General features: G+C 31.5%; 1 protein-coding gene across 2 annotated transcripts; it reads right to left on the bottom strand.

Moving 5' to 3' along the window:
• Nucleotides 1-54: 54 nt before the first annotated feature.
• On the bottom strand, nt 55-4,544 carry LOC110804715 (protein DEHYDRATION-INDUCED 19). 2 transcript variants are annotated; one of them, XM_022010325.2, is made up of 5 exons: nt 4,189-4,544; nt 3,915-4,054; nt 1,790-2,151; nt 703-840; nt 55-618 (listed from the first exon to the last, which is right to left on the bottom strand). In XM_022010325.2, the coding sequence occupies exons 1-4, from the start codon at nt 4,289-4,291 to the stop codon at nt 732-734; spliced, it is 714 nt and encodes a 237-aa protein (XP_021866017.1). In that variant the 5' UTR covers nt 4,292-4,544; the 3' UTR covers nt 55-618; nt 703-731. The 2 variants fall into 2 exon arrangements, with proteins under 2 accessions (XP_021866017.1, XP_021866016.1); XM_022010324.2 differs by having other exon boundaries at nt 55-840; nt 4,189-4,541.
• Nucleotides 4,545-14,701: the final 10,157 nt, after the last annotated feature.

The raw sequence follows: 14,701 nt of genomic DNA, 5'->3' as shown, positions 1-14,701 counted from the left end.
TCAACCTCACTCTGAATGCATCACCAACAAAATCTACACAAGGGGCGAGAAAAAGACACAAACCATATAATATTTCCTCTATCTGGATTCAATTGTCACATTACTAATTCAAATTACACTATCAATATGAGAATGCGTTGGCACGTATTACAAGTTACAGCTTGAAGTTACAAGTGAAGTCACAAGACAGTGCTTCAAAGTTCAAACAACATTAAAGCAATGTCTAAATCCATAATAAGAAAAACTTAAAGTTACAATTCTATTACAAGAAGAGAAAACAAGTCAATTAGCAATTGTTATACAAACCTTTTCCCCCTTCTTTTTCCCAAGAAAACAAAGAGGAAAGCAAGCATGCAGGCACATCCTTCAATTTCTCACTTGGAAGACTGTTTTCCCTTTGGAAATTTACAAGTACAAACCAGCCTTCCTCGGCGCTAATACCCACAAACTAGCAGCAGGAATAAAAGAAAATTGCAAAGGGGAAACCATAGCCATGATTTACCGGTTTTCAAATGTAGCCGAGATTTCTTTTATCTTTTTCTTTTTTCCTGAAGGGATATTTTGATGTATACGCTTGCTCGGTTCAGCAACTTCATAGAATCTTGTTTAATGTTGATTCTATTAGCCAGTAAATGTAGGAATAATACAATTAATCCCTCCTTCAAAAAATATCTTCATTTTGCTACTCGAAAACTCAGTTACCTTTATTTTGATAATAACATATCACTTCACTAATCGCCCAATAGGGTGCAGAGAAGCAGATCTTGTACAAAACCAGCTCTACCAGCTGCCTGTTGTATCCTCTTCTCTTTTTCTTCGTAACTTAATGATGAATCAAAACTGCGACAAAAAGACAGAAAAGAAAGAATAAATGAGTTCCTTTTTATCAAAAAAAAGAAAGAATAAATTAGTTCCTATTCAAGCCTTCTAAAAGAATACACATTTTCCTAGATTAATAATCGTATCAGTTCAGATACAGGTGTTGGGTAAAGGTAAGAAGTTACATACGATATCCAAGTGTCAAACACACTGAGGTACAAATTTTGGACATGGAGACCCTATGGTGTGGGAACTAAACATTCATGAAATATTTAATATCTTTATGATTCTAAAAGGCTTCTGCATTCTTTAAGCATCACAAATACACATACAAACAATTTGGATTGACTTGTTCTGTACTTCTGTTATCTGGTTAAAATTCTTATCCCAAGTCCATTTCAGAGCATATATATTGTTCTCTTTAATCACTATCTTTTTCAAATGATGGATTCCAGTGGTTCGTCAAACTATATCTGTAACTCTAACATCTCACATACTTTATACGAGTAATAGCCTAGCCGTAGGTCAATCAATTCTTATCAGGATAAGAGTCTAGAAGTAACAGCCTATTATAGTAGTAGAGAGGTATGGCTAACTCAGTCTGCAATAGTAAATGGGTATCGAGGTAAGCATAAGGCTTTAGAAAGGTATCGAGTTACTGGTGAATGCAATGGGAGTCTTAACAATTTACCAGCCGTCCAGCATATTCATGTTTTTGTTTGCCAAGTGATGAAAAACGGATGATTTTAACCTTAACACATTCACTAGAATTCCCATCACTCTCTTTCTAACAGGAACATGGCTCCTCAGCTTCAACGTTGGCAAGCCAGTAAAACAAACTGAAAGGAGCAGTCAGTCTTTAGCCGGCTCAAGGGATATTTCATAGTCAAGCAACTCAATTAATTGGTAGAGAAGTCTAGTAAAGAACAGAAAAACTATCTTAATGGAGAGCACGGAAATTTTTAACTACCTTGGTTTCCAATAACGCGTTGTTGAGGTATTCTTTGAAACTGTATCTTCAATGTTGGATGACACAGACTTTGTAAGTTCATCAACCTCAGATCCAGGGAAGTTTAAGACAAGCGACGAGAGGAGTGGATCATTAGCAGCATTAGAGGCATTTGTACTACTTGATCGAAATCCGCCACCTCCTAAAAGGACTTGTAGGTGAGCTTCACGAAGGTCTCGGCCAAGCAGGGAAAGTGCTTGGCTATTTGGAATTGCAACTCTGCGTAATCTACGGCGTCTCTGCATCTTGAATAGATGTGCGTGCTGCAACGTGATATGACTCAGCATATCTCGTGCAACTTTAACTGAACAAATTGGACAAAACTGAAGAAATGCACAAAACAAATACATAAGTTTCTTGTTGAAGAGAAAACTACTGTAACAGATGAAATAAGCAAATAACTATATGCCTATGTACTATTGGAACGAAGTATTCTATCTTAGAAGAGTTAGAAGTCTTAGAACAGCTTCAATACAAAATAAGTATCCTTAAAAAATTGAGCTCAAAATGAGCTTTGAGACATTCAGTAGGAAAATTTATATTTCAATCAATTGCTACTCTCTAGCCCCCAAAAGGGACAGAACCATTCTATCGTACAGTCTTCTTTTCCAGATCTAAAAACCGTAGAGAAAAGAGGACAACATGCTCTCAGAATCTAAGTCTCAGTAGTCAGTAGAATAGAATACGAAGAAGCGTAACGATGAAACACATAAGGTATTGAATCACTATTATACCATAAATGAGGTGTGGGAAGAAGTAGTCAAAGGACAATACAGCAATAAAAACGTGCTAATGTAATGGAAGTTTCTACTACATATCATTCAACAAATTTGTTAAGAGTATTATGTTTATCAGAAGCAGGCCTTTCCAAAAACTCAAGAGAGTCGAGACTTTCTACGTACACGTATGAGCCTATCGGAACAATTAAAGATATACAAATAAATACCACAAAATGACCTATTAGGCCACTGCACATTAACCCCAAATTTTCAGGCAGTGCCACTGATAATCAATTTCTTTGCCCCGTCTGACTGCACATTTCCTCAGAACATTCATCCACCAATACTGATTAAAGTAGCCCGTGTTGGAAGTTTAAAAGAACAACTATTTTTAATTACACCTTAGCAACCTAAATGGGCTGTTGCGGCTTCCAATTCCAAATACTGCTAATCAGACTTCCGATAAGAACTTAATATATCTCTGTTAAGTGCCACTTGATTCAAGAATATAAAAATGTTCCTCAGTCATTCTCCATAACGGAGCCTCAATAGAAGACACCCTATCATCCTTCACTGTAGTCGACCCAAATCCTATATATTCATAGTAGAGCTCATATTCTTATGCTGTAATTAGGAAATTTGCATTAACCAGGTTACCAGGATATATGGGGTTCAGTCTCCATATAGACTCAACATCCATGGTACTGCACAATAACTATACTTCGGAAAATACGGAACTTTAACATAAAAATAGCTTCCTCAGTCCTCACACATTTCTCACATTTACAAAACCAACATCTTTTCCTGAAAACATGAAACAAATAGCAATTTTAATCCCCCTTAACATAAGGAATGGTTTACTCACACAATTGTCACATTTACAAAACCTATATCTTTTCCTGAAAACCTGAAATTAAACTGTACTGAATTTAATTCCCCTTTGTTGAGCTACAGTCGCTTACAAAAAGTCCCATATTCAACCCAGCTTGTATTCTTTTCGACTAATAACGAACTATGATCTCACAGCACAAACATCATAACTTCTACAATTAGAAACTTTCTAAACAAACAGAACAAAAAACAACTGATCACCATCCCCAATTAAACAAATTAACGAATAACATAATTAATTTCAGTCTACTTTTATATCACAAGGATTAAAACAAACCCACAAATGCAAAATACAACGAAAACAATACTAACAAAAGAGCACAAAAACCCAGAATCTTAAACAAAATATCAAAAGTTCCCAACTTTTCATCTTTATCGTTAAGAACACACAATAATTAACATAACCATAAAATACATTTTCCAAAAAAAAAATTAACAATAAAAATTAACGGTGGCAAAGAGAAAGAAAAACATACGGTAGCTCGAGACTCGCAGGAGTGTTCATCATCCAAGTGCGTACAAAGAGAACCAATATCAAATTCTTCATAACAATACGGGCAAGGAATATCGGGTCGAATCTCATCTTCAACCTCAAATTCATCCATATTGAACCGATCTAAAAGTTTCATCAAATAATTAATTAATAAAAAAAACAGAAATTATTTACAAAAAAATGTTCAACAACAAAAAAGAATTGTACAATCTTTTTTCAGATCTAAAAAGAAAAAGAGAAGTTGTAAAATGACAAACCCAGGTGAGAGGAGTTGCTATGGAGGTTGTGATGATGGTGATGCTGCATATTAAACTGCCTTTTCGCGGCGGCTAAACGGGTGGTCCAGAACTCAGAATCCATTGACGATGAAAAGCTTTGATTTTAAGGCAAAGAAACCAGAGAGAAATGGAGAGAAAGAGTCAAATGAAAGGAGAAAAAGGTGTCAAAGAAAAAAAAGAAGTTTATTTATAGAGAAAAAACTGATTAATCATAAAATGTGGGGAGATGTAATATTAGTTAAGTTGTCAATTAATGAGTGATTAGTGAACGGCGACGTTGACAAAAATGGTAGGAAAATGGATGGTGGGCGACGGTAGAACTTGGAAGCGTGTTAAAATTCGGAAGGGTGGCCTTAGATTCTGGGTAATGCGTGTGCGTAGCACAGCGTGTGTTGTGCGTACAGAGTTACAGACACAATCCGTGGCAGATTTTGAAAGCGTTTAACCAGGGATTAATAGAGGAATTAAACAAAATAGAACTTGCTTTTTTATTAAGGTAAACAAAATATATTTACACTAATATAAACCTGGTCCATGCTAACTTAGTGTGGACCAGGGCAACGGAGTAATTTGTATGGATAACATATGTAACTGTCACGTGACAGTTATTTTGTAATTTTAAATAGTAACTATATGCCTATTACAATAACTATGTGTTTTAAAGAGTTACTATGTGTTTTGAAGAGTTTTAATGGGATTTGTGTCTAGCCCACTTTATATACGTTTTAAACTTTTTTATTTTTCAAAATTTCAGATCTACATTCTGTTCATTCTCTTTCATTTTCTTTCTCTTCATTTTCTCTCTATGCTTTTCAAACTTTAGCCCGAATTTCTAGGTTTAATTTGTTCGATTTTCTTCGTAATTATCTTATAATTCTAATGATTGGATCTATTAGATGAGGAAAAATTGGAGGAAGTAGTAGATCAAGAAGGAGGTTCGTCGTTGCCGAAATCGAATAGAAGAATTTGCGCTCGCCTACAAATCTTCGCAAGAATTTTTAGAGATCACATCTCGATTTGTTGTTTTTTAAAGAATTTTAAGTCTATTTTTATTTAAAATTGAAAATATTTGATGTTTTGAAGAAATTAATGTTTGTGTTTACCGAAGTATCGTTTTCACTTCGCGAATTCGATCAGTGACGTCACGATTTTAAATAGTAACTATATGAGTAATACAGTAACTATATGGTTTAAAGAGGTACTATGTAATTTTAATGGTTACTATATGTGTACTATAGTTACTATATCATTTTAATGGTTACTATATGTGTACAACAGTTACTATATGTGTACAATAGTTATTATTTTGTTGAGTGATTCGAAATGTTTGTTGTTTTGTTGAAATTAGGGTTAGTGTTTCACATAGTTAGTATATAAATGATATAGTCACCTTTAATTTATGTTGCGTAATATTATTTTTAATAGTCACTGGAATGTTCGTTGTGTTTATGTTAGTAGTAGTTTTTAGAGTAACTATATTTTTTTAAAAAGTTACTATAACTTTAAAACAGTAACTATGTGTTTAAAATAGTCACTATATTTTTTAGAAAGTTATTATAAGTTTAAAACAGTAACTATATGTTTAAGATAGTTATTATGTTATGAACAGTTTATAGTGACTTTTTGATAAATAATAGTTACTATATGATTACATTATGTACTATGTTATTTAGAGTATGTATTTGTCCGCTTCTTAGATAGTGACTATATGATTATAATGGTTACTATATTTTAATAATAGTCACTATATGTTTTATATAGTTACTATATGGTTTATATAGTTACTATATATTTGATATTTGTATAAGAAAATAATACGAAGTATCAATCACATGTTATTCCAGGTCCTAAAGTTGCACTATCTAGTGACGAATCTCCAAAAATACTTTACAATATCATTTGTATAAGAAGAAATAACGCCTTAAATTTAGAAAAAAGAGACAAAGGCTGTGAACTTTAAGAATTGATGCAGCAAAGCACAAGAGGTAGAAATAGTGTTTGTTGTTTGGGTGAAATTAGGGTTAGTGTTTCATATAGTTAGTATATAAATGATATAGTTACCTTTAATTTATGTTGCGAAATAATGTTTTTAATAGTCATTGGAATATTCGTTGTGTTTATGTTAGTAGTTGTTTTTAGAGTAACTATATTTTTTTAAAAGTTACTATAACTTTAAAACAGTAACTATGTGTTTAAAATAGTTACTATATTTTTTAGAAAGTTGTTATAAATTTAAAACAATAACTATGTGTTTAAGATAGTTACTATGTTAAGAACAGTTTATAGTGACTTTTTGATAAATAATAGTTACTATACGATTACATTATGTACTATGTTATTTCGAGTATATTTTTGTCTGCTTCTTAGATAGTGACTATATGATTATAATGGTTACTATATTTGTACAATAGTTACTATATTATAATAATAGTCACTATATGTTAAGCTAGTTGTTGTGTGATTATAATGGTTACTATATGTGTACAATAGTTACTATATTATTATATTAGTTACTTTGTCTTATATAGTTACTATATGTTTGAAATATGTACTATGTTTATTTTATCATGATTTGTTACCATATGTTTATTTTCTTCAATAGTTACTATATTATTTATATAGTTACTATATGTTTGAAGTAGATATTCTGTTTATTTTATCATGACTTGTTACCATATGTTTATTTTCTTCAATAGTTATTGTACGTTTTATATAGTTACTATATTTTTTAAATAGGTACTATGTTAGTTTATTATGTTATGTGCATGTTTTTATGTTATTCTATATTTTTAATGATATAGTTACAGTACGTATTATGGATAGAGTTACTATATTATTATTATCACATCAACTATGTCTGCAACTCTGTGACTAAATGACCATCAATAATATTTATAGGTATTATATCTTGTATTATAGTAACTATATGTTTGGTATAGTTTTTTATGTATATTATAATGTTCTTTTTATGTTCTTTGTTGTCTTCTATGTTATTAGTAATAAGAGTTACTATGTTATGATCACAACAACTATATGATCATAACAATAACTATATCTACAACCTTGCTCGTATATGACTATCATTAATATTAAGAGTTACTATATCATGTATAATAGTAACTATATATTTTTAATAGTTATTATCTTAACATTATGTTCTTTTTATGATCTTTCTTTGTACTCCATGTTATTATTAATAAAAGTGTCTTTATTATTTTGATAGTAACTATATGACTATAACAATAACAATAACTATATATGCAATTCTGCAAGTATTTTACCATCGTTAATTGTAAGAGTTACTATATGATGCATAATAGAAACTACACGTTTTACATAGTTACTATGTTATTTTTTCATATTTAAATGTTAAATTATTAACTTAGTTTAAATATTATTGATTCAGAAATACAAAGATGATGCACCCAGAATCACTAGTAGAAAAATTGACATGTGCTTCCCTTCAAGTGCGGGTCATTTTGTAAATTGGCAGCACTTAATAGCACACAAAAGAAAAGGAAAAATATATTTTCACAAGTGCGGGCTCATTTTAGAAAATTGGCAGCACTTGAGTTCAAGTGCGGGCTTTAAACTCAAGTGCTGCTCATTTAAAATTGAGCCGCGCAAAATTTGTCAAAACTCAAAAACTACATACAACCTTTCGAAAAAAAAACAAACAAACAAATATACAACCTCATATTTCTCTCTCCCCGATAATTCTCCCTCTTCCTTTCCTCTTCACCTTCGTTTTCTCTATCCTATGTCGTCACCGTCGCCGTCGCTTCCTCACCGCCGGAGATCATCGTCTACATTTGTATCGCTGTGTAGTTGTTCATGGTTGGTGTGGGGTTGATTGTTGCAGCAGCTCCACTCTCCATCTCACGTGTCTCTGCGCTCTCTCTCATCTCCAGTCCAGACCTTTGCCGTCAACGGTGGTCGTGAATCCACCATCAACTTTACTCCATTATCAATTGGTGAGCTCTTTAACCCATTCCATAAATCAATTGAATTGAGTAATTAAAATTACCAATTGAGAAAACCCTAACTTACTCTGATTATCATCAATTTCTCATTTTGATGATGCGTAAATGGTTTCAATGAGTAGATTAAGATATATTGATTATGTAATGTTAATGTTGCTTGGCTTATTCCTCTTTATCTTTGCGATTCAATGTTTTAGTGTAATTTCGATTTAAAGTTCCGATTCATATGGTTGAATCCATCTTCAGTTGATTGGTTAGGTTTTACTTTTTCATGGTTTATAGGTCATAGATTGAGCTTTCTAGTTGATCAATTTTCCATTTTCTTTGATTTTTTTGGCCTGAATTATTTGTTTTCATGTTTTTTGTATCAATTTTACTTATGATTTGTGTTTCACTGAAATATCAGTTTAATTTCAAATTATGGATTTTGGAATTTCTATTGTTTAACTCTTGTTTAGCATATCAATTTCTCTGATTTTGATTAGAATTTATATCTGATCTGTGTTCATGTGCCTAAGGAGCCACATCATTATAAATGGGAAGTTCTCAGGCGGTTTGACATCAATTTATTGTAGATAATTTACAAGTCTGGTCATGAGGTTCTACAAGTCTTAGGAATTTAGATGTTGGTTAGCTTGAATAACGCATTTGTGGAGTGAGCGCAAGGAACAATGGATTGTGTAGTTAGTATGATGAGTGTTGGGGTTGGTCTCGTATCTGTACAAGACTATTAGTCGGCGTAGGCTTGTAGCAGTTTGTGTGTGAGGCTGTAGGGGGTTGGTTTATTGGGTCAAATCTATGGAAACATACTAGTTCAAAGGCAAGAAATGGGCAACCATAAGATGAGATGTCAGTCATTTTTTGTTTTGGCACCGTGAAAAGCTTTAAGCTTGATCACAAGCTTTCCACTTGATCACAATCAATATTTCTTCCTGATATCCGTTCAAGTCTCACAGTTATTATTCATGTGGAAGCGTCATTTTTATTATTTTCTTCCAGTACATTACATCAGCTGATCATGTTTTGAAGCGACATCATCTTTCATTTTTGTCTGATGCTCTCATATAATCTCGTGTCGTTATTCCATCATGTTTCATTTTTTTTCTATGATCTACATCATACATCCCTGGTGGCACAAAGCAGTCAACTAATATTGAAACATGAAGATTTCCTCAATATACAAGTAATGTTCCCTTCTTTTCTTACAGCAAATAGTCTGATTGCTTGAGCTTGAGACAGTTCTTTAAGTCAAGCTGGGTTGAGCTAGAGCTCTCTGTGTGAATTCCTTTATAATGATGGTCTTAGAATAATCTTCTTTCTTAGTAATTATTTATGTGCTATCTTTCAGGAAGTCAAGCTAGAGCTGATTCTCGAGAATCTCGACATATGCATTCAATGTGATTGTGTCCCATCATCAGCTGAAGTAAGGAAGCTAGAAGGAAATAAACTTCTGGAGAATGCTGGTGAGTTTGATTCTTATTAGCCTCATTGGTAAAATGCAGAAGTTTTAAAAACAAATGAATTAAAGGCGCAAACATCTCCTAGAGTCCTAGGCTTAAGAATCTATTCTCAACTAGGTTAGCACCCGTGCGTCGCACGGTATTTAAACAACTAATAAGATGCATAATTAGCACCCGTTATTTAAACAACTATTTATTACTACTCCGTACACTATAATGACAACAGAGATGTTAATCAGTCAAAAGTCAATACAAATAAGAGTACAATATGGATCATATCAAGTTTAAGAATCTCCTAGAGTCCTAGGCTTAAGAATCTCCTAGAGTCCTAGGCTTAAGAATCTCCTCACTTTCGCTGCACCCACCCAGACCACATGCAATACTTTGCTTAACTTTGATGATACACACTCCTACAAAACCACAAATCAGTGAATCACACAGTTATAACACAAATATAAAACATTGCAGATTGAGTTGCATCAATTACATAGGGTAAGATAACCAAAAGACAAAATAAATGTATTATATTAAGACAAAAGCTACTATACAACCATTTGAAAATAAATAAATGAAAGATGCATAATTAAATCTTTGCATTTAGAATGCATTTTATCGCCATAGGGAGTAAGGAAAAGAAAGAAGAAGAAGAAGATAAAAAGAAGACTGAATATGCCTAATTAAATTCCAGTATATTTCAAACAATAGAATAATATTAAAAGAAATCTCCAAGCTCTCCTGAGTCCAATTTTTTTTTTTTTGAGATTCTCCGATTTCCATGTTGCAAATGGTAGAATTGTACCGAATCAGTTTACACAAAACGAATTGCTGTAAGTTTCACAAATAAATTATTGTTTAGCCACCAACATACATGTCAGGGGTGGGTATTTGACAATTCATCAATAAGTATATTATAAGTGACTATTTGACTTTGATGTCATCATAAAGTTTGTTCATCTTTTCTTGGCATATCTTCTTTTTCTCCCTAAATGTGCTTCATCAAGAGTGTTATCTCATTTCAAGGCTTCTAAAACTGCCTTTCTAAGGCTCTAGAAAACCAAGATCATATTAAAAAAAAGGTGGTTTCTTTGCTGAGCCAATTTGCATAAATGAGATGTTTTGACATGTAGAATAAATATAATCATCAAAGGAAACAATAGGTTGATCATAAAATATAACTAAGAAACAACCACGAGTAATAAAAGTGAATTGCTTGAATATTGGCAGAAAATAAGCCAAACAAAAGTAGGTGAGGATAAGTGTTTGAAACATTATACTAAGTATAATGAACATGTAAATGGTTCCAAATACTTATTTAAGTTCATTAGTTGAAACTTAGGAGCGAAATAAGCCATTTTAGTCAAAATATGAACTATAATGAACAAACGAGCCTTACATGTGCATAACATGACCAAAGTAGGTGAGAATGAGTGTTTGTAATATAAAACTAAGTATATTAAATATATAAAGGGTTTAAAATACTTATTTAGGTTCATTGGTTGAAAGTTGGAATCGAAATAAGCCATTTTAGTCAAAATGTGACATATAAAGATCAAACGCGCCTTAAATGTGTATAAGTTGACCAAAGTAGGTGAGAATAAGTCTTTGAAATATTATACTATGTCCAATGAACATGTAATGGTTTCAAATACTTATTTAATTTCATTAGTTGAAACTTAGGAGCGATATAAGCCATTTTAGTCCAAATATGAACATATGAGCCTTAAATGTGCATAACATGACCAAAGTGGGTGAGAATGAGTGTTTGAAACATAAAACTAAGTATATTAAACATCTAAAGGGTTTAAAATACTTATTTAGGTTCATTGGTTGAAAGTTGGAATCGAAATAAGCCATTTTAGTCAAAATGTGACCTATAATGATCAAACGAGGCTTAAATGTGTATAAGTTGACCAAAGTAGGTGAGAATAAGTCTTTGAAATACTATACTAAGTCTAATGAACATGTAAATGGTTTCAAATACTTATTTAAGTTCATTAGTTGAAACTTAGGAGCGGAATAAGTCATTTTAGTCCAAATATGGACATATGAGGCTTAAATGTGCATAACATGACCAAAGTAGGTGAGAATGAGTGTTTGAAACATAAAACTAAGTATATTAAACATCTAAAGGGTTTAAAATACTTATTTAGGTTCATTGGTTGAAAGTTAGAATCGAAATAAGCCATTTTAGTCAAAATGTGACCTATAATGATCAAACGAGCCTTAAATGTGTATAAGTTGACCAAAACAGGTGAGATTAAGTCTTTGAAATATTACACTATGTCTAATGAACATGTAAATGGTTTCAAATACTTATGTAAGTTCATTAGTTGAAAGTTAGGAGCGAAATAAGCCATGATAGTCAAAATTTGAACTATAATAAACAAACGAGCTTTAAATGTGCATAACATGACCAAAGTAGGTGAGAATGAGTGTTTGAAACATAAAACTAAGTATATTAAACATCCAAAAGGTTTAAAATACTTATTTAGGTTCATTGGTTGAAAGTTAGGAGATAAATAAGCCATTTTTATTATTATAAGGTTCATTATTTCATTGTTGTGAGCAAATTATGTCTTACTTTAATGTACCATACAATATTTATAATATAACTAACATATATTTTTTTCTTCGATGGTCGATTTTCTTTAGGTATTAAACAATCAGAGGGAAACCATTGAGTAGATAAATGAAGTTCGAGAAAAGTTGGCAAACTTCATTACCATTTATTGTCTTTGATATTTTCTTGTAGTGAATCTTAGATTATTGATGCTAGTTTTTCATAGGATTGTAATGTAATCAATTTTTATATTTATAATTATATACTATTCAATTTAATTATCTATATAATTGGATACTTTTTTTATGTGATGTCTGAAGGTTAACTAGTGGGCGTGATCTAATTGTATAATATATAGTAGAGATATCAGTTATATATATATTTCTAGATCAATTGCGGCTCATTTATATATCAAGCGCGGCTCTTTTTCATGCTTGTACTGCTCATTTTTATGTCAAGTGCGGGCTAATTTCCAAAATTGGCAGCACAAAATTTGTCAAGTGCGGGCTAATTTTCAAAATTGGCAGCACAAACTTTGTCAAGTGCGGGCTCATATTGCAAAATTGGCAGCACCAAATTTGTCAAGTGCGGGCTTATTTTGTAAATTGGCAGCACTTGAAGTATCAAGTGCTGCCAATATTTTGGCAGCACTTGAGAAACATCAAGTGCGGGCAAGCCATGTGCTGCACATGTAAAAGCCCGCACTTAACCCCTTAAAATGAGCCCGCACTTGAGCTTTTTTCCTCCAGTGAATTAAAATCGTGCAAAGAATAAATTCTGCAAGGAAAACAAAAGCAGGAGGAGAAGAAGAAAATTCTGACAACAATGGAAACCAAGAACGTGGTAGAGGAAGGACATGCTGTGTTGGTGGAAAAAAGAGACGTGGTCCACGTGGACGTGTCGATTAGTATTTTTTAGTTCAAAAAACATTTGAGTTTAACATGGTTTATTTAATAGATGCAAAGAATTAGAATGTCGTAGCTAAAACAACTAACCAAGTAGTTAATGTTTTCTTTATTATTGTTCAAGAGTTATAATTACTGTTACTTTTGATATAGTTACTCTTTTATATTTCAATAATTATGTGATATATAATAGAAAAAATTACTATATGACCTCTAAACCATCTATATCATATTGTTTATTTTTATAATATAGTAATTGTTTTACAGCTAAAGTTATTTTTCTATATAATATAGTTAAACTTTGGATAGAATAATTGTTCTCATCGAAATTACTATATTATTATTATTTATTTCATAGTTACTATTCTGAAAATATAGTTACTTTACAGAACCTATAGTTTCTATAATTTACTCTTTTGTCTGCAAGAATGAATATATAGTAGTAATTGTTTTACAGTTAAAATTACTTTTCTATATGATATAGTTACTCTTTGGATAGAATAGTTATTCTTATCATTATTATGTTCATAGTTATTATTCTGGAGATATAGTTACTTTACAGAACCTACAATTTCTATAATTTACTCACTGTTAAAATTACCTAATTACCCTGGTCCATGGTAATCTTATGGTGGACCGGGTCCATGCAAGTGGAATTAAACAAAATAATACGGAGTACTTCGTACTTGCTTTGTCTTTTTCTAATTGACGCAATGACGCATCTTGACTTTTGACACTACATATGGCTCGGTTCTTATAATGTCTTATTTTCAGGATTTTTACTTTTAGGTAGTGTTCTCTTCATCCGAATTTGACTTATTTTATCTTATCTTATAGGTCATGAATTTATCTTATTTTATCTTATCTTATATTATACTCCCTCCGTCCCAAAATTATAGTCCTGTTTTCTAAATCGGGCGTCCCAAAATTATAGTCCTATTTTTAATTTTGGCTATTAAGGTCCCCACTTTCCCATGTACTATATTAATTAAAAATGCATTGAAAACCTCAACCATGTACTATATTCCATTTTGCCATGTACTATATTCTCTTTCCCATGTACTTTATTCTACTTTTCCATGCAACTCAATCATCATTTGTACTTTATTCCACTTTTCCATATACTATATTCCATTTTTCTTAAAATCCGTATTTTTGGTCAAACGGGACTATAATTATGGGACAGAGGGAGTATTATATTATCTTATTAATTTAATTTCAGTTCAGTTAATTTTATCTAATTTCAGTTCAATAAAAAATTATTATTATATTATTATTGTTATTGTTATTATTATTATTATTATTATTATTATTATTATTATTATTATTATTATTATTATTACTTTGTATTACTTATTAATTATAATTATTATTATAATAATATTATTACTATACTATAGCATTGTTTTTATATTATCGTATTATTATTAATATTATTATAATTATTATTATGTAAACATTTACATAAAGTTGGATGAGAGTCTAGAAACAAGTTGTGCTTTCACCCCTTTCTTAGTGCAAAAGCTCAATCTATGAAAGATAAATGCACCACTCTTAGCATTGTTAGAGTGACTAATAGAAAGA

This window comes from Spinacia oleracea, chromosome 6 (assembly GCF_020520425.1).
Source record: "Spinacia oleracea cultivar Varoflay chromosome 6, BTI_SOV_V1, whole genome shotgun sequence".
NCBI classification, from domain to species: domain Eukaryota; kingdom Viridiplantae; phylum Streptophyta; class Magnoliopsida; order Caryophyllales; family Amaranthaceae; genus Spinacia; species Spinacia oleracea.
The sequence above is the reverse complement of the archived record's forward strand: the minus strand, read 5'-3'. Positions and strand labels throughout refer to the sequence as shown.

Bases quoted from the DNA above. Each gene is read 5' to 3' on its own strand.
- LOC110804715 (XM_022010325.2), bottom strand. From the start codon at position 4,291: ATGGATTCTGAGTTCTGGACCACCCGTTTAGCCGCCGCGAAAAGGCAG. The intron at 4,055-4,188 runs GTTTGTCATTTT...TGAAACTTTTAG, and splicing joins TAGCAACTCCTCTCACCTGG to ATCGGTTCAATATGGATGAA. The intron at 2,152-3,914 runs GTATGTTTTTCT...GCATTTCTTCAG, and splicing joins CCTGCGAGTCTCGAGCTACC to TTTTGTCCAATTTGTTCAGT.